The 27,363-nt window shown below is 52.9% G+C and overlaps 1 protein-coding gene across 1 annotated transcript; it reads right to left on the reverse strand.

Annotated features, from left to right (window-relative positions):
* Positions 1 to 64: 64 nt before the first annotated feature.
* LAPTM5 (lysosomal protein transmembrane 5) lies at positions 65 to 25,457 on the reverse strand. The gene is made up of 8 exons (XM_032160001.2): positions 25,267 to 25,457; positions 10,095 to 10,188; positions 9,279 to 9,355; positions 7,461 to 7,589; positions 6,589 to 6,711; positions 5,254 to 5,349; positions 2,819 to 2,911; positions 65 to 1,525 (listed from the first exon to the last, which is right to left on the reverse strand). Exons 1-8 carry the CDS (start codon positions 25,351 to 25,353, stop codon positions 1,436 to 1,438), a joined length of 789 nt encoding a protein of 262 aa, XP_032015892.1. The 5' UTR covers positions 25,354 to 25,457; the 3' UTR covers positions 65 to 1,435.
* Positions 25,458 to 27,363: the final 1,906 nt, after the last annotated feature.

A 27,363-nucleotide genomic window follows, 5' to 3' on the forward strand; every position in this document is an offset into this window, starting at 1 on the left:
TGGAGGTAGAAGGCTGGTCTCCACCCTCCCTACACTGTATTTCCAGAAACACATCAGCCAGAAAGAAGCTTGTTGCTGCTTTATTGAAACTTCCTCCCTGTCGCACACAAAGCAATTACACAAGGGGGTATTGCCAGGGAGCCCTTGCAGAGCCTTCTCCCTCTGTACCCCCCGACAGTCCCCAGAGACCCTGCCCCCGTGGTCTCCACCTCTGGGTCAGCTCCCTGGAGGACCCCGACACACAGGGAGGCAGGCACAGGAGGGCTGTTGGGGCCAAGCCTCCCCGGCTCCACAACCACCATGACCCCAGTGGCAGGGTCTGTGCCCAGAAGGGGGTTGCCTGCTTTGACTGAACTAACCTGTGAGTTTAGTCCAGCCAACAGATGTGCCCGATTTCAGGGCTGAATTTTTGCTTGACCACAAGCCTCGGGCAGAACTGACTCGCCTATGACGGAATCGACTGAATGGCCAGCGACGGCCTCACCTGGGAATAGGCTGGCAGCTCATCACTAAAATGACTGTGACTGAGCTGACCCCCTTCACGGAATCCACTGCTATGCAGCCACAGTGACCACAGAGCAACTGAATAGGTGAGCACTGGATTGTTGATGACGACTCTTCGGCAGAACAATTGTGTGTTTGAAGGGACTGTTTTATGATGAAATAACTATTATTTCCTGGGGCTAATTGTTGAATGACAGTCTGTCAACTGTTTAAATGAATTTCATTTGAATTAACAATTATACAGCCACTCAGAGGTCCTACTCTCGCCAGAGTTGGCATCCAGTTGGTGGGTTCGTTTGAATTAAATGGTTTGGAGGCTAACTTGATTTTTCAAATTGAATTTCATCACTATTCTAGGTATTCTATTTATCACTATTCTAAATGACTCATGGTTGGCTAATTGATTATCATTTAAGCAAGCTATTTGAATACATTGATTACATATATATTTATATATAAGGGGTAACTAATTGATGATTACTCGATTAAATTGCTACGTGAACTGACAACTATTTATAAATCAATGCAATAGACTGTTTTTTGACCAAATTATTTTACTGAACTGACAAGTGGGTTTTTGATTTGTCAGTTGCTTGGCTGAACTGATCAAGTCGATAGTTGCTTGACAAACTCATCAACTTTAGAATGACCAATCGTCTAAACAAGTGTCGGAGCTGATTGAAATAAACCAAGCATTGTCGGGCTGAATTATGGAGAGACCCGAGGAGTGATTCAGCCTGAAGCGCTGACCCAGTTGTGAGCAGCTCACAGGCCCTGCAGGAGGAGCAGGCCAGCGAGGGAGACACAAGCAGATTGTCCTGCCAGGGAGGGGCGGGAGGGTCCACCCAGGCCACAGGGGCCACCAAAGCAAAAAAGCAGATTATGAGGCAGCTCCACCCCTCCCAGCACTGGGGCTGGGGCCTGGCGAAGGTCACACCTCTGAGTATGGGGGTGGTGCTGGGCCCCCCTCTGGAGTCTTCGATGGCAAAGACACGGCTTCCTCGTAGGACGGCAGGACCACCTGGAGAGACAGAGAGATGAGGGCTGAGTACGATCAAGAACGACCTGCAATTCCAACCTGGGGTCATGGGACCCAAACCCCCACCTCTGGATGCAAAGTGATGCTGCTGCTGCTGCTGCTGATGCTGATGATGACGACTGGCAGGTTTTGGATACTTGCTACGTGCTAGACATTGCCCACATGAGACAGGTGCAGTTCCCAGCCCTGTAGTGGACACACTTGCCTTTGCCTATGCAGCATCGAGTCTCCCTTATTTTGAAAACAGTGCACCATTTTCCTTGGGAAAACGTTCTCAGCCCATATACCTTCAGAAGAACTGGTCCCATCCCTCAGATCCAGCGGGGTGGCTGGACTCGGCCACTCAAAGTAGAATTGCATCTCCCTGGCTATAGTCCTTGGTTTGGGGATAGGCACATGGCCCAAGTTGGTCCAATCAGACATACTCCTGGGACCTTCTTTTTCTGCTGGGATTTCTGAGAGGGTGGGATATCCGCCTAGGGGTTTTGGCAGCCATTTTGCCACCACAAGGGATGGGCTTTCTGAAAATGAAGCCAACATCAAGGAAAGTAGAGTCAAGAGATGGAGAGGACGAGATCATATCCTGATGTCAGGACTCAGCCGGGCCCAAGCCAGACCTACATTTGGCTGCTAAGTTCTGTGAGCCAGTAAATTCCTTAAGTCAGATTGAGTCGGGTTTCTGCCACTTTCAACCAAAAGTGTCTTAACTAATACAATCTCCACTTTACAGGTGAGGAAAGTAAGTTACCAGGAATTTAAACCATCACTTTCCAATAAGCTGCTTCTAAGCACACCCCATCCTCTCTTCCTGGAAAGCCTCCTTCTCCTTTCCCAGCTATCTCATATCCATTGACCCTCCAAGACCAGTCAGCTGTCACCTCCTCCAGGAAGCCTTCCCTGATACCCGAGAAGAGGCCAGGCCCTTCCTCTGTGCTTATTGTCCCTGTGCTTCACACCAAGTTGTAATTGTATCTATGTATCTGAACCATACACTCCTCTAAGGTAGAGGTGGCATCTTAGTTTTCTCTGCGCCCCCCTGGAATCGATATGAGACTAGCAAAGAGTGAGAGGCAATAAATACTGAATAAATGAATGAGAGAATGAATGAGTGAGTGAATGAATCTTAGACTACCAGAACTGAAAGAGATCACATTTCTTCTGTTCCAACCCTCGTCTTACAAATAGAGAAACCAAGGTCCAGAGAGGGAAGGAGACTTGAACCAAATGGCCAGGGAGTTAGTGGCAGGGCTGGCACCCACCTGCAGCCACACTCACCTTCTGGAGCATCTTGGAGTTTCTCTTCTCCTCCACCGAGTTCATGCACTTGATGAATTTGTAGCACCGCCACACGCACTTGAACATGTAGACCTGGAAAAAGGCCCAGGTCAGGCTGTGCTTTGCTGAGCATCCTTCTCATGCTCCAGCAGGCCTAGGACGTAGGCCAGGCAGGAGCCACCACTCTCTCCAGAAGCCAGCATCCAGCCACGCCTGCTCGGACCTCTCATTCTGGTTGAGGGTTCCTCACCAGCCAGTCCAGAATATTCCAGGTATTGCCCTTTTCATTACCCCATAGACACCACATAGCAAGGGGATTTTGGGGGGCTTCTAGCCCACCCTCCAATTTCCCTGGCAATAGTCCCACGGCTCCTGCTTGACTGCCCACACTGACTGGAAGCTCACTACCTCCTGAGACAGCCCTGCCCTTCTCGAAACAGAACTGATGGTGGGACATGTTTTCTTCAAAATTGCTTCTGATATGTTGTTTTCTAAAGCAGATTACAAAATAGCATGTGCAGTATTGGTCCATGTTAATAAAGAAGGAACAGTTAGTATATATCCATCAGCTGATGCGAGTTGATGTAAGAATTGGGCAGAAGCTTTCCAGAGTGGGGCATACAATCCCAAGGGGTAAGCTCAAGAAACAACAGAAAACCCCCAGGATGCCCCCTAAGTAGGAGGAGAAGGTCCTGTACTGGAAGGTCTTGTTTGATGGATTCCCTGATGGGCACATAGGTGGGGCAAGGAGACATATGGAAGTACTGAGTGACAAAGAATGAGGCATGAAGGCCGAGGGAAAATCAAGTCGGTGGAGGGGCCAGCAAGGCAGAATGAGGGTCAAAGAGGGAAGCCCCTCACTGTGGAGGATAAAAAACAGAAGGGGGGCTGGGGGACGGAGCTGTGTGGTGGGGTCTGGGGAGGGGTCCTGCAGTAGAGAGTGCCATGGAAAGCCCACACTGGCTTCCCCCATGAAGCCTTCAGGGATGTTCTCACTGCACACTCACTAGTGCATTTGTGCTGCATCAGTCCTTGGAGAAGATGTTAAAAGGGGCAAGGTTCTGTTTCTGGGTTGGCATTAGGTGACAGCAGAGACTGCCCAGGGCCTCCGATGGAAGCAGGAGCTGGGGTCTGCAGACGCCTACCCACCAGCACAGAAACGCTGGGGGGAAATGCACCTAGTTGTCAGCAGTGATGCTCTCTGTGTGGGGTGTGGATGGTGGAGTGCTTGTCTTCTTTCTACTTATCTGTAGTTTTTTGGTTTTTGTTTTTTGTTTTAGAGAGAGATTCTCACTCTGTCACCCAGGCTGGAGTGCAGTGGCACGATTATGGCCCACTGCAGCCTCAACCTCCCAGGCTCAAGCGATCCTCCCTCCTCAGCCTCCCTGGTAGCTGGGACAACAGGCACGCGCCACCACATCCAACTTTTTTTTTTTTTTAAATGTTTTGTAGAGACAGAATCTTGCTATGTTGCCCAGGCTGGTTTTGAACTCCTGGCCTCAAGCAATCCTCCCAACTCTGCCTCCCAAAGCACTGGGATTACATGGGATTACAGGTCTGAGCCACCACACCCAGCTCATCTGAAGTTTTTAAATTTCTACTATGACCTATGTTACTTTTATAATCAGAAAAGAACACTTTTAAAAGCCCTTCCTTCCATTCTGTGGTCATCAGCATCCCTGTGGCTTCAGGCCACAGGCCCCCACTGTGGCCGCTAGGATCCCACAAAATTCCCCACGAGAGTTCTTCGGGTGTTAAGAAACAGCTGTCATGTCCCCCCTTGAGTCCTCTGTTTTCCACGCTGAATAGCGCTCAGGTCTTTGTTGGATTTTGTGGGGGTTTTCTGACTTCCTAAGATGGCAGCATTTTCTTGTCTCTTCACGTTGCTTGTTGTACTGCTGTGAACACTGTGCGGTGCTTCACCGTCACTCAGACCTGGGACCTGAAGCTGGGCCTGACCACCCCAGAGAAGAATGAGACCATTCCCCTCCCTCCTTCTTGTCACCAAACCTCTATTAACATGATCTCAGGTATATTCTGATGCCTGAATTACATAAAACTATAACATAGGCAAAGCAAGACTCCTGCCCCTGAGGCCCAGAGAGAAGTGACTTGCTGAAGACCAACCACACAGCTAGTGACAGTGGGGCTGGGATTCAAACGCAGGCCAGTCCAAATCTAATTCCAGACAGCTGGAATTAGACCTCTGAACACAGGTGGCCTTCACGGATTCACATCCCTTAAATGGGCTGTCTCAGAGGATCCCGAGTCAAGTCAGAGGAGCTGGCATGGGAAAGCAAGAGAAAGGAGCTAAAAGCAGGAGAGGGGGCGTGGAGGACATGTGACCCTGCCTTCTAACAGCTTGGCATGGGCAAGCCCGGGCCCAGCACAGCCTCACCACCCCTCCCAGAGGCGCAGGGCAGGGGTCCACTCACCTTGAAGATAAGGACAGCGATGAAGGCGATGGAAAAGATGATCATCATCTTGATGAACTGGTTATGAGGCATATCCTCCTGGCTGGGGAGGTAATTCTGCAACAGATTTGGGGGCCACATCAATGTCTCTGGACATAAGGAATTTCAGCAGCACTCACACATCCAGGAATAATGACCCCACCCTCCACACACACGCGAGCACAGTGTGGCACAGCCGTCACCTTGGTCGACTGCCACAGCAGCCTTAGGAAGCAGGTGCTACCCTCAGCCCCACCCCACTGATGGGCAAACCAAGAAAAGCCAAGTGGCTACTACCTCCAGATCTGCTTCCCAGGCTGGTGCACCCGCCCATCCCCAGCTGGCAGGTGTCAGCTTCCCATGGGCCACACCTATGCCCTTCTCTAGATGATCATTTTGGCTGACAGGGACCACCTAATCCACTAATACCTGGGAGGTTACATTCCCTCCCCTAGGGGCAGCTTGAAACCAATGACTGATGCAGGGGAACTCGCCCTAGGTGAGACTGCCTCTGTAGTCATTTGCAAATATTACCACACATTCTTTGAGACTCCTCCCTTCTAAAGGTGGTGTTTATTTCCTCTCCCCTTGACTGTGGGCTGGACTTAGCAACTCACTTCTAACTAACAGAATGTGGCAGAAGTGATGGAAGTCGTAAAAGACACTGCCTTTCCTCCTTGCTTATCTCTTACGTCACTCCCGCAGGGAAAGCCAGCAGCCATGTCAGGAGAGCACTCAAGCAGCACTACTACAAGTCCACACGATGAGGAATTAGGCAAAGAGCCCACACCCTGTGAGTGAGCCACCAGGAGTGCATCCTTCGGATCTAATCAAGCCCTCAGTTGTCCACGGCCCCAGGTACCATCTCCGGTGCAGCCCCACCAGAGTCCCTGAGTCAGAAGAACCCAGCTAAGCCGCTCCCAAGCTCCTGATCCTCAGAAACTGTGTGAAATAATAAATGTTTATTGCTTTAAGCCATTATGTTTAGAAATAATTCATTAGACAGCAATAAAAACTGATATTATGTCTGTGTTGCAATTCACATGCCAAGGCCCTCTCTGGAATCATGCAGGGCTGCTCCTACAGCCATGTCTTTGCTTCTTTGCTTGGCTTCCTCCTTTTCCCGAACCTGCCTTCCTCACTCCTTACAAGTTTCTTCCTGAGAGGGCTCCCTCAGTAAATCACCAGCCCAAGAGTCTTCCTCCCAAGCTCCAACTCCGGGGAACCCGGCCTAAACCACAGACACACAGAGACGTGAAGTAACTTGTTCAAGGCCACACAGCCAGCAAATGGGCATGGACCCTGCCCCAGACTCACCATGTGGTTCATGGACTTGAAGTTGAGATAGGTGGGCACTTCCATGTAGGAGCTGCAGAGGGTCAGGATGCTCAGGCAGAAGTCCAGCAGCTGCAGTGTCATCAGGGGGAACTTGGAGGGGCTCTGGGGAGGACAAATACAAGGAGGAGGAATAAGGAGCAGCAATTATAATCCCAGTTACTGAGGGGCACATAGTAGGCCCTCACTTGGGAGACCGTCTCAGCTACAGACATCAGTGACTCTCGTCCCCAGTGCACAGAGAGGCGTGAACACACAGATGTTCATACCAAGAGCTAGTGGCAGACCTGGGACTAGAACCAGGGTCTCGAGACTCCCGGGCCAGGGCCCTTCCATGATGTAGCCCCTCGGTCTCTTCAAGGACAACAGTTGGGGATGGTGAGAAAAGCAGCTTTGGGGGACTGTGTCCTTGACTGGCAGCAGCCCTCAAGCCACCCCACAGTGGGCACTCACTGGCATGAATCATCCTTCTCTTCCTTTCTTCAACTTGGTTCCAAAGAAGAAATAATACTGGGGGCTGGGGGCTGGGGGCTATAAAGTGCACGTGCCCTTTCCTCGGATGTCAATTCACTTCCAGCGGCACTGAGTGCTGACCATGGGCTGCACCCCCAATGTGCATGTTCCTCATTTAACCCTCATAAGGCAGTCTGATGAGATGTGATTGCAGGTACATTCCACAGAGGAAGAAACTTGGGGCAATGTGGAGGGACTCAGAGACTGGGTCAAGACACCAGCCAGGAAGAGGGCTCCTACCCTCCCCAGCCTGAGCACAGGGCCCGTGTCTGGTCCCCTCCCATCTCCCACGCCAGGCCTGGGCTCTGCTGTCCGGTGAGAGGTGGGGGCTGGGTACTCACAGCACGGCTCCGGGAGGCCAGCTTGAGGTAGGCGGGCAGCTCAATGTAGGAGCCTAACAGGGTGAGCAGGCACAAGAGATAGTCCATGATTTGCAGGGACAGGAAGGGCAGCAGGTACTTCTCCCGGTTCTGAAAGGTAAGCCCAGCACCGTCAAGTGTCCCCTGCATGCAGCCAACACTCTGCCACCCAGCCTGATATCCTCATGCATCCCCTTCCCACTCTCTCCCAAATCTTCCCTGCCCTCCTCAGTTGAGGTCACCTTCTCTGAGTGACACTCTGGGGACAGGGAGTGGATAAGACCCAGGCCCTGAATGAGAGGAATCTTGGTGTCCCAGGAGACGTAAGGGAACCGTCCCCATCTATCAGGGCTCAAAAGAGCAGATTTGACTCAATTTGCTCACAAGAACCAGCAAGGAAGGGCTTCGTGCACTTTCTACAGAGGAGAGGGGATCAGAGAGGACTTGCTGGAGGTGGGGACACCGGGGCCAGATCGGGGAAGGAGACTAGGAGCGAGCAGGAGGGAAGGGCGGGGCACTGGAGGCGGAAGGACCGACATGAGCGAAGGCCCAGAGGCAGCAGAGAGCCCCCGCCCCCCACCGCCATCCCCCCACCCCCCCACATACAGTTGGACCTTCCTCCACCGGCCACTCCCAGGGTCCAAAGTCACAGTAAAAGGCCCTGCCAGGAAAAGGCTGAAGTCCCTCTCCTTCAATTGAAAGCAAGTGACCACCGTGACCAGTATTCATTCACATGCTCTCACAGCTGGGGACGAAATCACGGAAACAGTGGTTTCCTGGTGTCTCATGTGGTCGTCTAAAATCACTCAGGAGGCAACCAGAACAACCTTGACTGATCTCAGAGTCTTCAGGGACCACCTGCTCCATTTCTCCATTTCTCTAGCTGAACCCTTTGAGTTTCTGCACAAGCACCCACAGTCATCCTGCGCAATGCAAACGGCCTCCCCAGGGAGCACGGGTTCCAAGACAGAGTGGGTGTTAGCAAGGGGAGTGGGTGCTGGCATTTTAGGCAGGGTGGACGCATTCCAAACCAGCACCAAATCATCGCCCCACTCCTCCGGCCCTGCAAATGCCAGGCCCCTGTCTGCACAGGAAGGACCCTCTTCCTGGATCCTGCTCCCATGGCTATGTGGTGAGGCCCTGGCTTCCTGCCTTTCTGGGGACCAAGGGACAGAGGGTCCCTCTTCTGCAGGGGGTTGGGCTGCAGCCCATCTCAACTCTCCCACCAGATCTCCCTCAGGGCCAGGAGCCCCTCGTTGTCACACTAGACTGTCCCTGTCTCTCTGAAGGCCCATCTTCCCCAGTCAGATCATGAGCTCTCTGGGGGCCTTCCAGGGCATAGGTCCCCCTCAGGGTGCTGGCGCCTGTCACTGCACAGATAGAGCTGCATGCATCCTACTTTCCCCCTTCTTCGGCTCCTCTCATCCATTACAAAATCCAGTGCTTTCTCCCCTCCCTCACCCCCAGAAAAAACACTTCCTCTTTTCACTCTCAAAATTCCCTGCTTCCACCTGCCGTTTAAACGGATGTGAGTCATCAGCTAATTCTCACCAGTGTCGGTGACCAGCATAGCCCACCAAGCCCGGCCCCCTGGAGGCTCATGTTACCAGGGAACCGAGGTCACCTGCCCAGGGAATCTCAGGGAGAAACGTGGTTCTCCAAAAGGGAAGTGTGAAGATCTCCAGCATGCAGGTGGGACCTCCCGACCCACCCGCCTCCCATCCTCTCGGCACCCAGCACTGCCCACCAGCGGGTGTGAGTAACAGGAAAGGGCGGGGGCAGCGGGGCTCAGGCCCTCACCTTGACTACGCCGATCAGCAGGCTCAGGCTGATGATGAAGAGCATGGCGATGAGCAGGAAGCTGGAAATCAGGTCGGCTGAAAGGCAAGGAGAGCAGTGAGGTGCTCAGGGGCGCCCCCAGGACCCCAGCCAGGCTCCCAGGACCACACTTGGGGAACCACTGGTTTGGGGACATGAGGATGCACAGGAAGGCCCAGGCCCTGCCCTCATGCAGTCCTCAGTCTGGAGTGGGCACAAAGACAAAAGCAGAACATCACACGTAGCACAGGAGGGTGCCACAGAGGGTGCTGGGCTGGAGGTGCAGGCTGGGGTCCACTTCAGCCGGGGTGAGGCTGAGGAAGGCATCCCTGGGGGTGGCCTGAGAGCAATGAGGACTCGGCCTGAGACAGGGACAGGCTTGGTGAGATCAGTGTGGCTGGAGCAAGGTGTGGGGTGAAGGATCACAGGGAGACGCTGTCAGAGAGGTGGGCCAGGGGCTGGATCCCATGGTGAGGAGTTTCCATTTTATTCTAGTGTGATGAGCAGCCACTGACGGCTTTAAGCAGAAGAGTGAGGCTGTCACCTTTGCCAGCTGGTGGGGGTTTGCAAAGCGCCATTCCATCTGCTCTCACCACCTGCAGATGTGGGTGGGGTCAGGTGGAACAACCCCATTTGCGGATGAAACAGCCGAGGCCCCAAGAAAGGAAGACACTTGCCAGAGGCCATCCATCGTCCATGGAGAGGTGGCAGGGCCTCCAACACCAGCCCGGCTATCCCTGGCCAGGGCCCTCCCTGTCCTCCTCCCCCCGCCACTCCCCCGGCGTCCCCTGGACCTACCGATCCTGAGGTAGCCCATATGGGAGAGCTTGCAGGACGCCTTGCCATGGGCCACCTCTACCGAGTGCTCGATGAACAACAAGACGCTCATGATCTGGAGGCCAAGCAAAGCGTCAGTCAGCTGAGCCTGCATCACGGCCCCCCGACCAGCCCCTCCCACCTTACTGGTGTACAGCAGGGAAGCCGGTAGTGGGGACCCTGGAGCTGATGGCATGCCAGGTCAGTAGGGCATCCCAGACGAAAGAGTGGCCTTTACACACAGAGAGCCCATGTTCAGAATCCTGGGTCTTCCTCTCGCCAGCTGTGTGACCCTGGGCAAGCTACTTGACTTCTATAAGCCTCGGTTTTCCCATCTGCAAGATGGGGATAATACTAGTAACTTCCTTAGGAGGCTACTGTGAGGAGTAAATGAGACTATCCCAGGAGAGCCCTTAGGCCCAGTTCTCAGTAAGAGTGGTAACCGTTACTATTGAAGGTCAGGCTTAAAGAGGTGGTGTGGGGGGTAGAAGCTGAAGGCCCCTCCACTGCACCCCCTTCTGTAACAACAGGCTCTGGGGATCAGAGAGCATCATAGAGCTTCAGGTTCCCGGCATCATCAACACAGGCCCAGGAGGGCCCTGGAGAGCATCTAACCCTGAATCCTTGTCTCCCATGGCCCCTCAGGGAATAATAACATCTTCCTCATAGGATTGTGGTGGGGCCAGATGGGATAATTCACTTAAAGTACCTGGCAGATAGTAAGCACTCAATCTGTGCTGTTATCCATTATCCCCACTCGACTGTAGGTTCCAGGCAGGGAAAGCCTGTGTGTCTCTGTTCATTCCCCTAGCTGTTGTATTTGTTGAATGAATGAATGAATGAATCCCACACTCTCAGATGACCCTTGCTAAGAATGATGGGGAAGGGGCAAATCTGATAGGCATGGGTGTTGGGGTGGCCCTAGAAACAACTGAAGTCCAGCCACAAAACTGCAGTTTGAAAGAACCTTGGAGGTCACCTTGTCCATGCCTCCCACCAACCAATGCAGGAATCCTGTGCCACACAGCCTCTACTTCAGTGCTTCCAGCCATGGGGAACTCACAACCTTATGTGTGTCCATGTCCTTGTAGCAAGCCCTCCACCCTTCCCCTACGACATAAATGCAGTTCTCCAGGTACCCTCTGCCCATCTAAAGAACAAGAAGACTGTCCCCTCCCTTCTAGTGGGTGCCCTATCTCTATTAATATGGCCCTAAGTTTACATTGGCTTTCTAGCCAGCCCTGCACTGGTAACTCATGCTCAGCTGACAGGCAACCAGCCGCCCACCATCTGTTTCCCCCTTGCTGACTGTGTGGGTTTTTTTTTTTGTTTTTTTTTTTAGCTCAGACACAGGTCTCAACTTGTCTTCCTGCCACATTACATCCTGTTTCGGGGCCTGGAAAGGGACTGAACAGAAGAGTGATGAAGAGCTGGGCTCCAGAGTCAGCTCAAAACACATTTGAATCCAGGTCACTGTGTGACCTTGGGCAAGTCTCTTAACCTCTCTGAGTTTCCTCATCTGGAAAATTGCTGGATTTAGTGAAGATTAAATTGCATTATATTTGCAAAGCACTGAGCTCAGGGACTGGCAGGGGGTGCCCAGCAAACAGAATCTGCTTTTGGCTGGGGCAAGCTTACGTGGTTGGGCAGTAGTACCAGCAGCACAGTACATGCTCTAACTGCCCCTCTACCTGCTGGAGAGTGAGCTGGAAAGGCTTTGTCTCATCAGGAAAGTCGAGAGCACCCCGAGAAGAAGGCAGGTGTGGTGAGGCTGTGGCTGACACTCACAGGAAACAGCCCTGAGAGAGACAATCTCCTTACTCAGCCCCTAAAGGCCAGGCTGCAGCCCCTCTCCTCTCAGTTTCACCTTGAATGAGAGAAAGAGAAAGGGAGGCAGATGACAGCTCCGTCCAGCACAGAACGGGGAGTCCTGTAGTGGTGAGCTCCCTGTTCCCGGGAGTATGTAAGCAGATCTCAGATGAGTCACAGCTGGGCTTGGGGAAGGACCATGAGGATCTGACAGCGTGAAATGAGAAGACTTTCAAGGTCTCAAGATTCCAGGATTATCTGAGATCTGGAACGAAGCCTAGAATCAGATCATCTCAACCTGCCCTTGCTAGAAGGAGCCTACATCTACTTGTTTTATAAGCTGCCTCTGCTTGTTTTATAAACTCAGAGAGATTAGGTGGCTTGCCCAAGGACACACAACAAGTTAAGGGGGGGGCCCAAGTCTCCCAGTGCTGTTCTGATGCCTTCCCATTCCCCTGACCCCCAAAATGCCTCAGAGCCCAGCTAGCTTGAACCCCGGGGAGGACTTAGATATTTTGATCATGCACCTATGTCAGTAACACCTTTTGAACACACGCTTCTATTTTTCTTTCTTTCTAAATTACATGCATGTGTTACTGTCCTAGTTTATCATGAACTTCATAAAACAGCTACTAAAAAATTTCCAGAAATTAAAAAATTACATGATGGAAAAATTGAGAAATTTTAATATTGTCATCCTGAGGCCATGAGGTCACCTTGGACATTACTCAACTTTAGAGACCTCTACTAATCCTCAAGTCCCCCTACAACTCCTCTGTTCTCCTCCAAGCATCCCTTACTGCCCTGCAACCCCTCCAACCACCCTAGGGGAAGAAGGGGACATTTGTACAGCTTAACTCCATGCCACATGATCTTCCCCACTACCCAGAAAAGGGACTATTCTTAATACTTTCCTCCCATTTCACAGATGAAGAAAGTGCAGCTCAGAGAGGTCCAGGGCCTTGCCCAAGGCCTCCCAGCTGGTCATGTGTAGGGCTAGGGTTCAAATCTTGGCCAATTCCCTCCACTTCCCAGCATCTCCCAGCCACCCGGCTCTGCCTAAGGCCTAATCCTTCCCCTCAGTGCCTCAGTGGAGGCAGAGAGGTGCCCCCATCCCCTCTCCCTCTGCAGTCCCCCCTCCCTCCCCTCAGCCTGAGCACCAGGCACCAGAGGTATTTCTGCTTTTGTGAAAACCACCTGCATTTAAAACCCAGGCTCACCCTCCCCCCATTTCACCTTCTGAACAACCCTGCTGCAGGGGATGAGGGAGGACTTTGTCCCCATTGCCGGATGGCTCACGAGGCTCATAGAGGGCAGGGACCAGCCCACGGTCACAGAGCGAGGCAACCGCAGAGCCTGACTCAGACTCTGCGGGGCCCCGACCTTCCACAAAGATGCCAGTCCCTGACCAGGAGAAAGGGAGGAAGCTCCGCTCCAGGCACCCATGTGGCTCTCTAGGACATAGGATGGACAGGAACTCACATGTATTCAGCACTACTGTGTGCTCAGACCTGCACACACAGGCTTGCACTGCAATCTCCCAAAACTTTACAAGAGAGGCAACATTTTCCCATTTTACAGATGAGGAAATGGAGGCTGAGAGAGAACTCACGTGCCCTGTGTCACGTGGCCCGGCTGGGGTGTGAACCCTGTTGCCTCTCTCCCGGGGTCCAGGGCTCCCCACAAGGCTGGGCTGGCTCCCTTGGGTCTCCAGGATCTCTCTAGCCATCTGCCCACCCTTCCCTGGCAGCCAAACCCCAGCCCCAGCCACTCAGAGCTCAGGAGACAAGAGCTGGGGAGCAGGAGGCCTCCTCCACTGCCTCACTGCTGTGTGGCCCTGGCCAGGTTCTGGCTTCTCCCTGGCCTCAGTTTTCGCTTCTGGTCAAGGAGAAGAGACCCTCCTTTTCCCCTGGGGCCATTGGGATGACAGAACGCAGGAGGGAGAGGGGGGTGGAGCTCTTACACACGGTAGGATATCTCACCCAGGCTGCCCTCAGGCCTCCACCCCCAGCCACCCCAGGGCCAGCACCCTGCCCCTCAGAAGGCTCTCACTGCCCCACCCATGTCCCTAACCATCAGCTGTTGGTAGTTCCTGGAAAGTACCTGGCAGACCTACAGAGTATGCAGAGAGTCAAAATTTCCAAGCCCCCAGCCCTTGCCTTCCCTTCATGTCCCTGGTTTCCACCAGGACACAGCGCTGCCTTCTCCCTAACCTCTGAGAGCCCAGCTGGGCTGTGACCTTGGGATCCAAGCCATCCCATGACAGGCACAAGCCTTCTCTCCCCCAACAGTGCCCAGGCAGACAGCATGCCCTCACCCACTTGCTCCCCCATTACAGCATCTTTTCACCCACTGTCCTTTCATTCCATGCTGGTGAGATCATGAAGATAAGAGCTCGGGTGCTGGAGTCAGATGGTCCTGGGCCCCAGCCGAGCTCTGCACCCTTGAGCCAGCCACTAACCTGTCTGGGCCTCAGCTCCTCATCTGAGGAATGGGGATAATCACTGACCTGCCTCACAGGATTGCTGCGGTCAAATGGCATCATGCGGTGCACAGAGCCGGGCACACAGCAGGTGCGCCATAAGCAAGCACAGTTGGTGTTGGTTTTTGCTACCTCTGGGCATTCACTGACTCTCAGTAAACACTCTCTGAGCACCTACCACCTCCAAACTCTGTCTAGAAAAGCCACTGACCCTGGCATGCCGGTGTCACAGTCTCCAGGGAACTCGATACGTAAATGGTGTGCTCAGAGCCATGACAGAGGACACGCATGGGGCTTGGGGTCCTTGATGAGGGAGAGCGCATTGCTGTCTAAAAAACTTAGGGAGAGTTTCACCAACAGGAAACCCATGAGCGTGGCTTTGAGGGATAAGTAGGAGTTTTCCAACACAGAAGAGAAGGAAGCATTCCAAAAGAGCAGACATCATGTGCAAAAGCCACAGGCCTGGTGGTGCAGGTGTGTTTCGGTCGCTTCAGGGAAACTCAGAAGGCACAGGAGTGTCTCTTCCCTGAGAGGTGGATGTTACCAGTGGGGAAATATGGCCCAGAGAGAGACAGCGACCAGCCCAAGGTCACATGCAAAAACTGTTGCAGCGTCAGAATCAGCTCTGTCCTCCTGCCTCCAAGCCAGGCTCAGACTGCGGTCCCAGCCATGCTCAGCCACCCTTCCCACCCCTACTCTCCTTTCCCGCTTTTCACCTCTTCCTTCTGCCCCTCTTTGGTTTCAGTTCTTATTCCCGTCTGCACGCAGCCCTTCTTTCTTAATGACAAACACAGCTTCCCCAAGCTGGCCAGTGGGGAAGTGGCCAGGGGCAGGGGGATTTGTTTCTCTTCCTGGTGGCTCTGAGGAGCAAGCAACAGGCTGGGCTAAAAGAATGGGGGCAGGGGCTGGAGAAGGGAAATCAGGGAAGGTGGGGACAATGGGGTCAGTATTGAACATGGCTGGGCAATAAGTATGGCGGTTCCAGAGGGGATGCCGTGAAAACAGTGCACCAGGTGTCACCTGGGAGGCACTGGCCACGGTGACCATGTGAGGCGGGGAGTGGTTGTTGGGATGTTGTTGGCGTTGGCGTGGTGATGACAGTGCTGATCAGAGATGCTGTTGGTGATGTTGGTGACAGTGATGGGGGTGACGGCAGTGGTGACATCAGGATAGGATGGTGATAAGGAAGATCACGTGGATGGTGGTGATGACACCAGAACCCCCGATTCTGGGGTTCAAAGACCAGTCCCTTCTGCAGGAGAGCAGGCCCACTCTCTCCCACTCCCTGAGGCCCAAGACCCACCGTCTCAGAAGCAGGCAGGCAGAGACCCACCCTCTGAGATTTTCAGGGAGGTACAGGCTATAGAGAAAGGACCCAGCCGTCAGTGAGCACACACCCGCGCCAGCCAGAGTGTGGACACTTTCCTGCCCGTTTACTTCATTGGCTCCCCTACCGAATGTTCGAGCCCAGGACAGGCCCGGGCTTGTCTTCAACCCTTCCCAGCAGACAATGCAGTTTTCCAAACGGGTCCCAAGTGCCAGAGCCCTCCCTTGCCCCCCCCGCTCAGGGCTGCTCCACCGTGACCCTGTGTCCTACGGCCTCACACTTCTGCCATCATCTTTATCATTATGGGCCCTCCCTGAAGCTCAGTCCCCTCAACCTCACCTGCCCACCCTGATTTCCCTGGGTTGCCTGGGAGGAGGATGTCAGAAGGGAGTCACATGTGTCACCATCAAGAGGAAGCTCCCCTTCCCCACCCTGTGCTTCTGGTCAGAGCTTGTGGGGGCTCAGTGGGGGCCAGCCCCCCAAGAGCACTGTCTTCCCAACCACCTCTCCAGCCAGCCCAGATACCACCAGACGCCCCCATTCCTGGGGCCACGCACTCCGCAGCAGCCCGGCCTGGCTGCCTGCAGCTCCCCAGAGCCTGGCTTCTCTCTCTTCTTCACTCTTCCGCAGTTCTCGTCCTCACCCCCGCCTCCACCTCATCCCCTCCTCCCTCCACTGGGCTCTGGGGCTCACAGACCTCAGTGAGAACCCCAGTGCGGCCACTCCCCTGTGGGATCCTGGCCTGGCCATGTTACTTCATCTGTAACATTTCCTCATCTGTAGAAGGGAGAGAAGAATCCATCCACCTCGTGGAGTGGGTGTGAGAAGTAAATAATTGAAGATGGTGATTCAGAAAGATCAACTGAGCAGCACCGGTGCCTGAGTGTGGACACCCAGCACGGAGCCTGGTGGCCATGGCTGCCTTATTTGTAATAGCCCCAAGCTGGAATCAATCCAAATGTTCTTTTGCAGGAAAACAGGCAAATAAATGCTTTGTGGTAGATTCATACAATGGAGTATACACAGCAATGGAAAAAATGAGTTAGCTACCCGCAACCACACAGACGAAGCTCCCAAACATAACGTTGGGAGAAAGAAGTGCTCACAAAAGAGCACGCACTGCAGAATTTCATTTCTACGTAGTTCTACAGATGTACGTGTTATAGGACTACATAGATGGGCAGAAGTCAGTGGGGGCAGGGCAGTGGCGAGGCAGGGGCTCTAGGGGCCTCTGGGTGCTGGTCCTGTCTGATTTCTTAGCTTGGGTGGAGGTCACATGGGTGTGTTCACCTTGTAGAAGCTCACCAAGACGTGCACTTATGATAGCTGTGCTTTTCTATAGGTAAATTATACATCAAGAAAAGGTTTGCAAAAATAAAATAGAGGTTGGCTGTGGCACCTCCTGTGCCAGGTTCCACGGGATGAGGAAGATGAATCAGGTTGGGTCAAGACCCAAATGAGCATCCAGGCCAGAGGGCACGACTCCCAGGGACCCAGCACACAGAGCTCCTCAGGGTCCAATGGTGGGGGTCGAGGAGGGCTTCTCAGAGGAGGTGAATCTTGAAGAAGATTCCCCGAAAGAGCAATGGGAAAAGTGTTCCAGGCAGAGGAAAGGGCATGAGCAGAGGCCGGTGTGTGTGAGACGCATTCAGGAAACGGCAAGACGTTCCTCTTAGTGAACTGTGATTTGGCGCCGTCCATGTGCCGAATGCCAGCAGGCCTCAGTAAATGGCAGCAGCTGGCTGGGAGAACACACGGATCCACTGGTTCGGCAGGGGTGGGGCCTCTGGGGTGAGAGAGAAAGGGGAAAGAGCATGCAGGAGACGTGACAGCTCATGCAAAAGCCTAAAGAACCTAGACTCAGATGGCTCAGGTGGCGCCGGAGGAGGCCGTCACCTGCAGCACAGGAAGTGCTGTGACTGGGCTCTAGCAGCTAACTTTGCCCCACAGGCAAACAGTGCCAGTGAATCCCAGCAGCAGAGATATTCTGGCTGGTGGTAGCTTATCAAATCTCCCTTTAGGATCAGCCAGTGGTGGGGCTCAGAGTTGGCCTCCAGGTACGACACAAGGCCTGTCATCCTCCACTTCCTAGATATCTGGGGAAGCACCCTCCACTCCCCAAACGACTCCCTGGAACCGTCACTTCTCCCTTTATCTTCAGAGCAAAGACCCACAACAGTGATAATAAGTATTGATACTATTATATTGTGCATTTATTAGACGCCAGGTCCTCTTCTGAACACATACAGTCGGCCCTCTGTATCACGGGCTCTGCATCTGAGTATTTTCAATCTGCAATCCAAGATGTGGAACCTGCGGATAGGGAGGGCCGACCGACCGTACACTCTCTCGTGTCATCCTGGCGCCAGTCTTGAGAGACAGGTTCTAACATGAGTCCCACGTTTTTCTGATTTTGCAGGTAAAATTGAAATCAGCTCTTTACACATGGGTTCTGTGCTTCTCAGAGCAAGGCTCTGGGGATGGCAGAGCTGACCCCCCCATCCCATGGCTGCCAGGAAGGCTGCCCTCCCTGCCTCCTCCTGGAGCAGACACCTGAGCTCGGGTTCTTTATCTAACACAGGCTGCAGAGTCACTTGCCCTCCTGAGCCTCAGTTTCCTCATCTGTAAAATGGAGGCCCCGGTGGCAGCTGCCATTTGTCCGGTGCCACAGATGGGAGTTACTGACTCCCACTTGACCGGGGAGGAAATTGAGGCTGGGGAAGGGGTGCTTTGTGCCAAGCAGCCCCTGCGCAGGGCTGAGGCAGTGCAGCTCTTGGCTCTGCTTCCTGCCTCATTAGGAGGTGCTTTGTGCCACTTCCCCTGGCAGGGTGGGGTCCCCTGGGAGACCAACGCTCGCCTCACAGTGAGCTCAGAGCGAAGTCCTGGTTCCAGGCTGGTGCTCTAGGCTCAAAATAAAAGCCTCACTTCCTGGAGGCCTCGGGGCCAGGTTGGCAACAGAGAAGTCTTGGCCAGGCCAGGCTAGGCCCTTCAGCCGCTCTCTGGGTAGGATGGGCCATGGGGGCCTCCTGCTTTTAGAAGCTGGGGTTCACACCCCTGAGGTGAGGAGAACAACTCAGTTCTGACACTGAGGAAGGGCTACAACTCCCACCCTGCCCCCCACCGGCCTCCTCACCCCTCCATGAAGGGCACAGAGCTGCAGTGGCAGAGAATGTGGCCTCTCCGTCCAGCCCAGGGGCATCAAACGTAAAGGTGGCAAGTTCCAATAGATTCTCACCCAGGGTTTTCCCCACCTGGCAGTCTGGACTCATTTTTCAACCCCAAACAGATGAACTTTCAACAGGGGAGCGAGGCCAGGCACGATGGCCCACGCCTGTAATCCCAGCACTTTGGGAGGCTGAGGCGGGTGGATCACTTAAAGTCAGGAGTTCGAGACAAGCCTGGCCAACATGGTGAAACCCCGTCTCTCCTAATGATACAAAACTTAGCCAGGCATGATGGCACATACCTGTGATTCCAGCTACTTGGGAGGCTGAGGCACAAGAATCACTTGAACCCGGGAGGCAGAGGTTGCAGTGAGCCAAGATCACGCCACTGCACTCCAGCCTGGGTGACAGAGCGAGACTCAGTCTCAAAAAAAGGGGGCAGGGGGCCTTGTGTTCTTCTTCCACAGCCCACTTTAGGCACTCGCCTGCTAGCCCCCCACCCGGCTTCACTAGGGTCTCCTCCAAATGATCACTTTTGAGGCAGGGACCACTGGCCCCATTTGCAGATGAGGAAGGCAAGGCTCAGATAACAAAGGTGCCCGCCTGCTCAAGTCACATTGCTGGTGAGTAACGGAGATGGGCCTGTGTTCTTTTCAATCACAAATCACTGCCCCTGAAGTGGAGCAGAGAAAAGAGCCCCAGGAGTTCTAAGGAGGGCAAATCAGGAGAGCTTCCTAGAGGAGGAAGCTTCCCGTTAACTGGACCATAAAGAAGAAATGAATGGTGGGAGGCTGGATGAGGGCAGGGCCTCCCAGACAGACACACCGCCCCAGCCATGGGCCAGGGAAGGAACTCATTTGCCCACTTTCTGGATCATTCCACACACCTGTGTGCCAACAGCGGGCCCTGAAGCAAGCTTCTGCCCCACCTCTCCATGTGTCCTGGAGCAAGTAACGGGCCCTGCTGGACCTGTTTTCCCATCTGCAAAATGAGCTTATAGGCCGAACAGAGATCCATCCTCTTAGCTCTGAAGCTTGTAAAAGCAAAGGACTCAGGCAGATCCCACCCCTGGGGACCTCTCCACCCTCCTCCCCACACACCTCGTGGCCACCCCTCCTAACCCAGCTTGACAAACCTCTTAGGTCTCTGAAGCACTGCAGTGTCCTTGCCCTTCAAGCCTGTGTTCATACTACTCCCCCGCCCAGCGTGGTCTCTTTTCCAAGGTGCCCAAGCAAAGCCCTACTCATCCTTAGGACTCAGACTTCCTCCAAGAAGCTATTCCAGAATCCCAGCCTCCAGCCCCGCATCTGTGCCCCCGTCATAGCCAGCAATGTCATCCATTGTCCTTGTCACAGGTTTTCCTTGGCAGACTGGCCCCTCAAGGGCAGAGGCCGTGAATGAGCCAGGGCTGTATCCCGGCCTGGGGCTGGGCACAGAAAGACATGGGGGGACTTACCTGCACGAGGTCAGGGCAATAGAGACTCCTTCTTCAAATACTATGATTTGAATGCTTTACCTTTTTTAAAAAAAAAACAGAGTCTCACTCTGTCAGGCTAGAGTGCAGTGGCGCAATCTCGGGTCACTGCCACCTCCGCCTCCCAGGTTCAAGCAATTCTCCTGCCTCAGCCTCCCGAGTAGCTTGGATTACAGGCTCCCGCCATCATGCCTAGCTAATTTTTTGTATTTTTAGTAAAGACGGGGTTTTGTCCTGACCTCAAGTGATCCACCCGCCTCAATCCCCCAAAATGCTGGGATTACAGGCATGAGCCACCGCACCCGGCCTTATTATTTTTTTTTTCCAATTTAAAAGTAGTATACTTGAGCCACAAATAAAGTACCATTGGATTATAACCCAAAGCATACAGTAAAGATCCCTGGGTCCCTGTGATATAAATAAACCCTTTATTTATATAATAAACTGGGAGTACAGACAAATCTCCTTGAGAAATTCCAAGTAATTTGTGTAGCTACTCTGCCCTCAAGGAGGTGGGGCGGAACTCCCCATTTATCAAACCTGGGCTGCTTGGAGCAGCACAGTGACTTCCTTCTAAAACATACAGCATGGAAAGGAGAGAAAAGAGTAACTTTACAAGGGAGCAACCTCAGCCAGGGGCTCAAAGTCACCAGCAACAGTGGTGAGTCAAGTTGGCAGAACCTTTTCTTAGTACGATGTTCTGAGACTGGCACGTCACCTCTGTGGTCTCCCTCCCAAAAGCACATTCCCAGTTTCATCATGAGAAACCACCAGAGATCCCAGTTGAAGAACAGTTGACAAAATGCCTGACAAATACTCCTCGAACTGTCAAGATTATCACAAACAAGAAAAATCTGAGAAACCATCATACTAAGAGGAACCTAAGGAAGTGTGAAGACTAAATGTAACGTGGCATCCTGGATGCAAAATCTTGGAACAGAAAAAGGATGTAAGAGGAAAGCTGGGGAAATAGGGGTAAAGCATGGACTTTAATAACAGCCCACGAATATTCATTCACCCGTTGCGACAAACGCACCACACTAGCGTTGAGACGTTAGCAATAGAGGAACTAGGCATGGGGGATGCAAGAACTATCTGTACTGTGTTTGCAATCTTTTCGTAAATCTAAAACCGTTCTAAGTATGTGCACATTGTACCAAATATGGAAAATACATAAAAGTAGAAAAAATAGAGCTTTCACTATCCTAGAACCCAGACACATTTCCTCCTTGCCCTGTTTTGACGTATCCTGTTTCTACACTGTTGAAATCATAGCAGGTGTTAAGTTTTTTAATCCAGACAATGCATTTCTGACAGTGGAATTCCGGGCACCCTGGGGAAGAGGGGTCAGGAAGGAAGAGATTTCTGGGCAAAAGTGTCTTCTGGGGGTGCCCAATTTCTACCATTGACTTAGGACGTGCTTCAGGTTGGCAAAAAGCCAGGACCCAAGGTACCCAGTTTAAGAAATTTCTCTAGACTGGGCTCAGTGGCTCATGCCTGCAATCCCAGCGTGTTGGGAGGCCAAGGCAGGAGAATCACTTGAGGCCAAGGGTTTGAGACCAGCCTGGGCAACTTAGTGGGACCCTGTCTCTACAAAAAAAATATTTAAAATTAGCTGGGCATGGTGGCATGGCGCCTATGATCCTGGCTACTCAGGAAGCTGAGGTGGGAGGATCACTTGAACCCAGGAGTTCAAGGCTGCAGTGAGCTGTGATGGCACCACTGCATTCCAGCCTGGGTGACAGAGCAAGACCCCATCTCTTAAAAACAAAAACAAAACAAGCAACAAAAGATGGGCAAGTTACTGAACTTAGAAAAAAAGAATAAATTTTAAGAAAGAAAGAAAGAAAGAAAGTAAGTTAGTTTGCTGGCTTCCCAAAGTGTGCAAGTTTGGGTGACCCAGAGAATCCTCTGCACAAACCCAGTGACATCCTGAGGAATACGCCTGAGCCCAAAGCTACGGACCAGGCTTCCCTCATGTAATAACGCCCTCATGACTCAATAGAGCGTGGCACTGTCTCAGGATGGCAAGGGCTCAATTTAACCCTCCCTAGAGGGGCCAAGTCCACAAATAGCTCATGATGTGCAGAGTCGTCACCCATGGCTGGGTCCAGATGACAGCCAGCATGGGCTATTGACACATCTGGACCACAGCTTCTCTTTTTCCACCCAGATGCTCAAAGTCCTATCAGCACACCTGTTGCCAGCGAGCCTATGGGAAAGCCCCCAGGCCCTGCCCTTTCTGGGAAGGAGAGAGGACTCTTTCGGGGTGCAGGAAGATAACCCCTCACTGGAGTCAACTGAGGACCACAGCCTGGAGACAACCTGGGCCGAGCGCACGGTTTCCAGGACGCCCCTCTGTTTTTATGCCTGCTCCTGTTCTAGAACATCTCATCACCCATAGGCATTGGTTCTCAACTGGGCGAGATTGGGCCCCATGACTAGAGACATTTTTGGTTATCACAAGTGGCAGGGTAGGGAGATGGGGAGTGCTGCTGGTATCTAGTGGGTAGAGACCATGAATGCTGCTGAACTTCCTCTAACGCACAATTCACTCCCCCATGACAAAGAATTATCCAGCCCAAAATATCAATGGTGCACTGCAGGGAAGATCCAGCTTCTTAGCTTGTCACTCAAAACCTTTATCACCAAACTCCAGGTTGGTCTCTATTGTGTCCCTGTAGAAGCCGAACATATACGCCATTGCTCACCTGTTTCTCCTCCCCTTCCATACTGCCCACAACCAAACTCTCTCTCCTGCTGATGGCACCACCTCCAAGGAGTCTTCCATGATTGCTTGGGCCCACACATTCTTCAGCTCTGTGAGCAGGGACCGTATATCACACCACCATTTACAGGTGAGGACATCGTATGGCACGATCAACAAGAAACCTTAACAGCCCCACAGTCCCGGGTTTGCAGGGCAGCCTCTGGGCCCACACAACCTGCAAATGGATTCGACTTGGCCTGCACAGAGATTGTTTTCTACTGTGCATCAATCACTAGCATTGAAAACATCAGAAGATGTGACACAAAAGCCTGCTCCCTACTCTCTAAACATCAGAAGAGCGGCCACAAGGGCCCACAAACCTTTCTTGGCAACAACCAGCAAAAACAGAGAGCAGCTGCAGGGTGGGCCAAGCAAGGGCTCCCTGGGTCACCGCAGGCCCATGTGCCCCCTGCTGTCATTCACATGGCCTGCCCAGACCCTAGAGGCATCACAGTTGGAGACCTCTGAGCCAGTCAACATCACCTTACCCCTGACTTTATAAAAGGGAAACTGAGGCCCAAAGAAAGGCTTGTCTGAGCCCACACAGCCAGTTAGTAGCAGGGCTGGGGTGAAGACCCAGGGACCTGCTACCTGTGAGATGCCCCTGCATGTCACACTGTCCTTTCAAGAATGCTACATAGTCTCAGAGCTTGAAGGCCTAAAAGACAGGGTACAGGGACACTCAAAGAGTGATTTGCTTCTCCCAGCTCTTGCATTGGCAGGAGCTGGGGAGGACAACCTCTGAGTTCCTCCTCCCAAAACTAGAGTCCTTGAATCTGACAGCTTGACTCCAAGGATGCTGACAGCTTGACTCCAAGGATGCTGACAGCAGGTGCCATGTCTGATGCACAACGAATAATAAAGCACTCACTCGTGCGTCAGGCATGGTTCTGCATGCTTTGTATATATCAACTCCCTGAGCCTCACAACAAACCCTATCAGATGGGTATGATAATTCACATCCCCATTTTTTTAAATGAGAAAACTGAGGCTCAGAGAGGTTAAGTAAATCACCCAAGGCTGCACAGCTGGGAAGCAGGGAAGCCAGGATTTGCATGCAGGAGTCTGCATCCAGAGGCCGTGGGCTAACCACTGAACAGCATCGCCCCCCTGAAGGCTGGGCTCTTGCCACAGCTCTGCCTGCCCTGCCTGTGACAGGAAGCAGGTGCAGGCAGGTCTAAGTTTGCAGCAACCCACTGCAGCATGTGGATCTAGGCTAATTTTGAGGAAGCCCTTCCAGACTCATGAGAAAACTGTTCACCATAGGCCCTGAGTCACCCCAGGAGGAAGTCGCCTGGGTCTAGGGGAGATGGCTGTGGAGGAGTTTGGGGGTAGGGTGGGTCTAGGCAGGACAGTACAAGCACCTGACCCTCATCCACCCCAGGCAGAGGGGGAGCCTTGGCCCCCGGGCACTGTGACTTGCCCAAGACCACACTGTGAGTTACCAGGAAAGGAGGAACCAGTGACAGCCGTGACTTCACAAGTTGCCCAACAAGAGCTTGGGCCGGGCAAGTTACCCTAATGATTAGCACAGGTCTCAAGTTCTCTTTGGTGGGCAGAAGGCCGTGGTTTGACTGAGCTGGAAGCTGAGAGGACTCGGCCCCTGCCTCCCCACTGGAGGCACAAAGGGGAGATGCCCACTTCTCATCCCCTCGAGTGGCCCAGGCTCCCTCCAGGCCCCAGGGGAAGAATCGGGGCTATGTCTGCGGCCGACCTCACATCCTGGTCAAACAATCCCAGCCCACGTTCCTTCCAAGATCCCTGACTTCCAAAGCACTTTCACATCGGCTGTTGGCTTTGCACACAAATAACCTTCCGGCCACTGCTGTGCCCCATCTCAAGAGGCAGAAACGGAGCCAGCCTCGGAGTGAACGTCAGTTACATTTGCCTGGAAAGTGGATTCCTGCTCCCTTACTCCTCACTCTTGCGGCATCTCCCCAGGGTCCCCCCAGCCATTTGACAGAGGAGGAAACTGAGGCCCAGAGCAGGACAGGGATTTGCCCGGGGTCCCCCAGAGAGGTGGGGAGCAGGAGTTCTTTCATTTGCGGGGCTCCGCAGATGAGGGGTCACCGCAGACATCTACAGTCACGCAAGCACGCGCACACGCACACCCGGGGCGCACACTCACCACATGGTAGATGGCCAGGGCGGTGGTGGCGATGCGGACATTGAAGCAGCAGCAGGTCTGGCGGACAGCGGACAAGCGGGGGTCCATGGTGCTGCCGTCCCCTCCTCTGAGGCACTGAAGGGGAAACAGCCTGGTGCCTGGAGCCGGGCAGAAAAGGGGAAGCTGCTGGCTGCCCTCCTCACTTCCTTCCTGCCCCTTAGACAGGCAGGGACAAGGTCGTCACAGCTGGGGCGGGGCAGCTGGGGAGGGGGAGTGGGGACAGGGCAGCAGCCTGCCTCAGAGCACCCCACCGCCCTCTGCCTTTCCCAGGAGGGGGTTCCGGGGAGGACAGACCCCAACACCGTCATCGGGCCCCGCCCTGCACCAGGGCCAGGGTTCCGCCGTTTCACACACCTTGCTTACTAGAAGCACACTACCAACTTTGGAAGCCAGCACTGTTACCAAGCCCATTTCCAGATGAGGAAACAGCTGTCCAGAGAGGTCAAGGCACTTGCCCCAAATCACACAGTAGTTAGCACCGGTGGCAGAATTCAAACCCAGATCTGTCTGGCTGCAAAAATAGCTATTGTCTAGGAGGCATTTCTTGCCTCTTCCAGGTATGCTCCTGGATTCACTCCTTTCATCCTCACCTCAATCCTTTGAGAGAGGTACTATTATGATCCCCATTTTACAGATGAAGAAACTGAGGCACAGAGAGGGGGAATGATTCGTGCAAGGTCACACAGCTAGTCAATGAAGGTGCAAGGATTTTAACTGAGGCTGACTGGTGCTAGAAGCTGCCCTGGAGCTGGTATCCTCTCCTACTTCCTCACCCCGAGCCACAGGGAGAAGCTTGTTCTTCCTAAGCTACGAAGAGGCGTGCAGGGCTCCAGACAAGGACTGAAGAATAACCACAAAGCAAACCCATCAACTGTGTGCCGGGCCCTGGGCTGGGCTTCTCTTCTAGCTGGGTCAATAACCCTTCACAGCAATCTGTGAGACCCAAACCCCACTTTCAGGGCCTCAAGACCCAATCCCCACACTCACACAAAATCAGGGGTTGCTTTTCCCCCTTGATCTTGGGAAAAGTTGGAATTAATAAGCCACAACTATTAGGCAAGCTACCCTGGGATCTCTACTCCCTCCTCAGATGATAAATTATCCATATTGCAATAAAGAAAGGGAACGGAATAGGAAGTACATGCAACATTCCTGGAAGAAGCCCTGCTTCGTCCCACAGCTGAGCCCCTTTGCAATGCCAAGCTTCTAGTGGAGAGCAGACAGGAACCGCCATGAAGCCCTGCCCTCTTGGGAGATTGTGAAGTTAGGACTGGACACTGCTGCAGCCCATCATTTCTGCCCCAGGAGAGGTTATAAAAAGTCCCTAAGCTCCTCCCACTTGGAGGAGTTTCTCTGTTAGACCCACAAAACTTAGTTGGTGGACTTGATCAAACCATTCTCCATGTGCCAATGAGACCAAGGGGACTCTGCAAGCTTGGGGCTCCTGGGAGGCCTGGCCTCTCCCTTCCCAACTTCGTTTTCAAGGCTGTTTCTGTTCCTTCATAAGCCTTGCTGAGGCCTGACATCATAGAAAGGTGACAGAGTGCAGTGGTTAAGAACTTTGGCTCCACAGGCCCATGGCCTGGGATCTTCTGGCTGGGTAGGCAGAAAAACAAGAGAAGTCCTCCTTTGTCTAAGAGTAGCAAGGCCAGAGGAACTGGAAATCAGGAAACCAGGGGCCAGGAGGGCCCTGAGGCCATGCTGGCGAGTCTGCATTTGATTGTGCACAGAAGCGATTTGACGATTTCATACCGTAATAAATGACAGCCATTCATAACATTGTGATTTGGTGAAACCAGGACAGGTGGGAAGCCAACTGCCAAAGAGAGGGTTGAAACACACTGACGGCATGTGGAATAATTGTACATGGTCTATGGGTGACATTTCTCATTTTTTATGGTGATAAATTCATTTTAATGTGCATTATAAAAATATACATAACTAGTCCATGAATCCTGTGATTTTCCATTTATAGGAGTAATATAAAGTCTCATTTTAAAAGAAATGCATTTAAATAAAAAAGGCAGTAAGTCAATTTAAAGAACATATTAAGGAAGC

This window comes from Hylobates moloch, unplaced genomic scaffold (assembly GCF_009828535.3).
Source record: "Hylobates moloch isolate HMO894 unplaced genomic scaffold, HMol_V3 SCAFFOLD_8, whole genome shotgun sequence".
In the NCBI taxonomy this organism is placed as follows: Eukaryota; Metazoa; Chordata; class Mammalia; order Primates; family Hylobatidae; genus Hylobates; species Hylobates moloch.

Coding starts and splice junctions, on each gene's coding strand:
- LAPTM5 (XM_032160001.2), bottom strand. CDS start 25,353: ATGGACCCCCGCTTGTCCGCTGTCCGCCAGACCTGCTGCTGCTTCAAT. Junction 10,189..25,266: donor CCCTGGCCATCTACCATGTG/GTGAGTGTGCGC, acceptor CTTGGCCTCCAG/ATCATGAGCGTCTTGTTGTT. Junction 5,350..6,588: donor TCAAGTCCATGAACCACATG/GTGAGTCTGGGG, acceptor AATCTGTTGCAG/AATTACCTCCCCAGCCAGGA.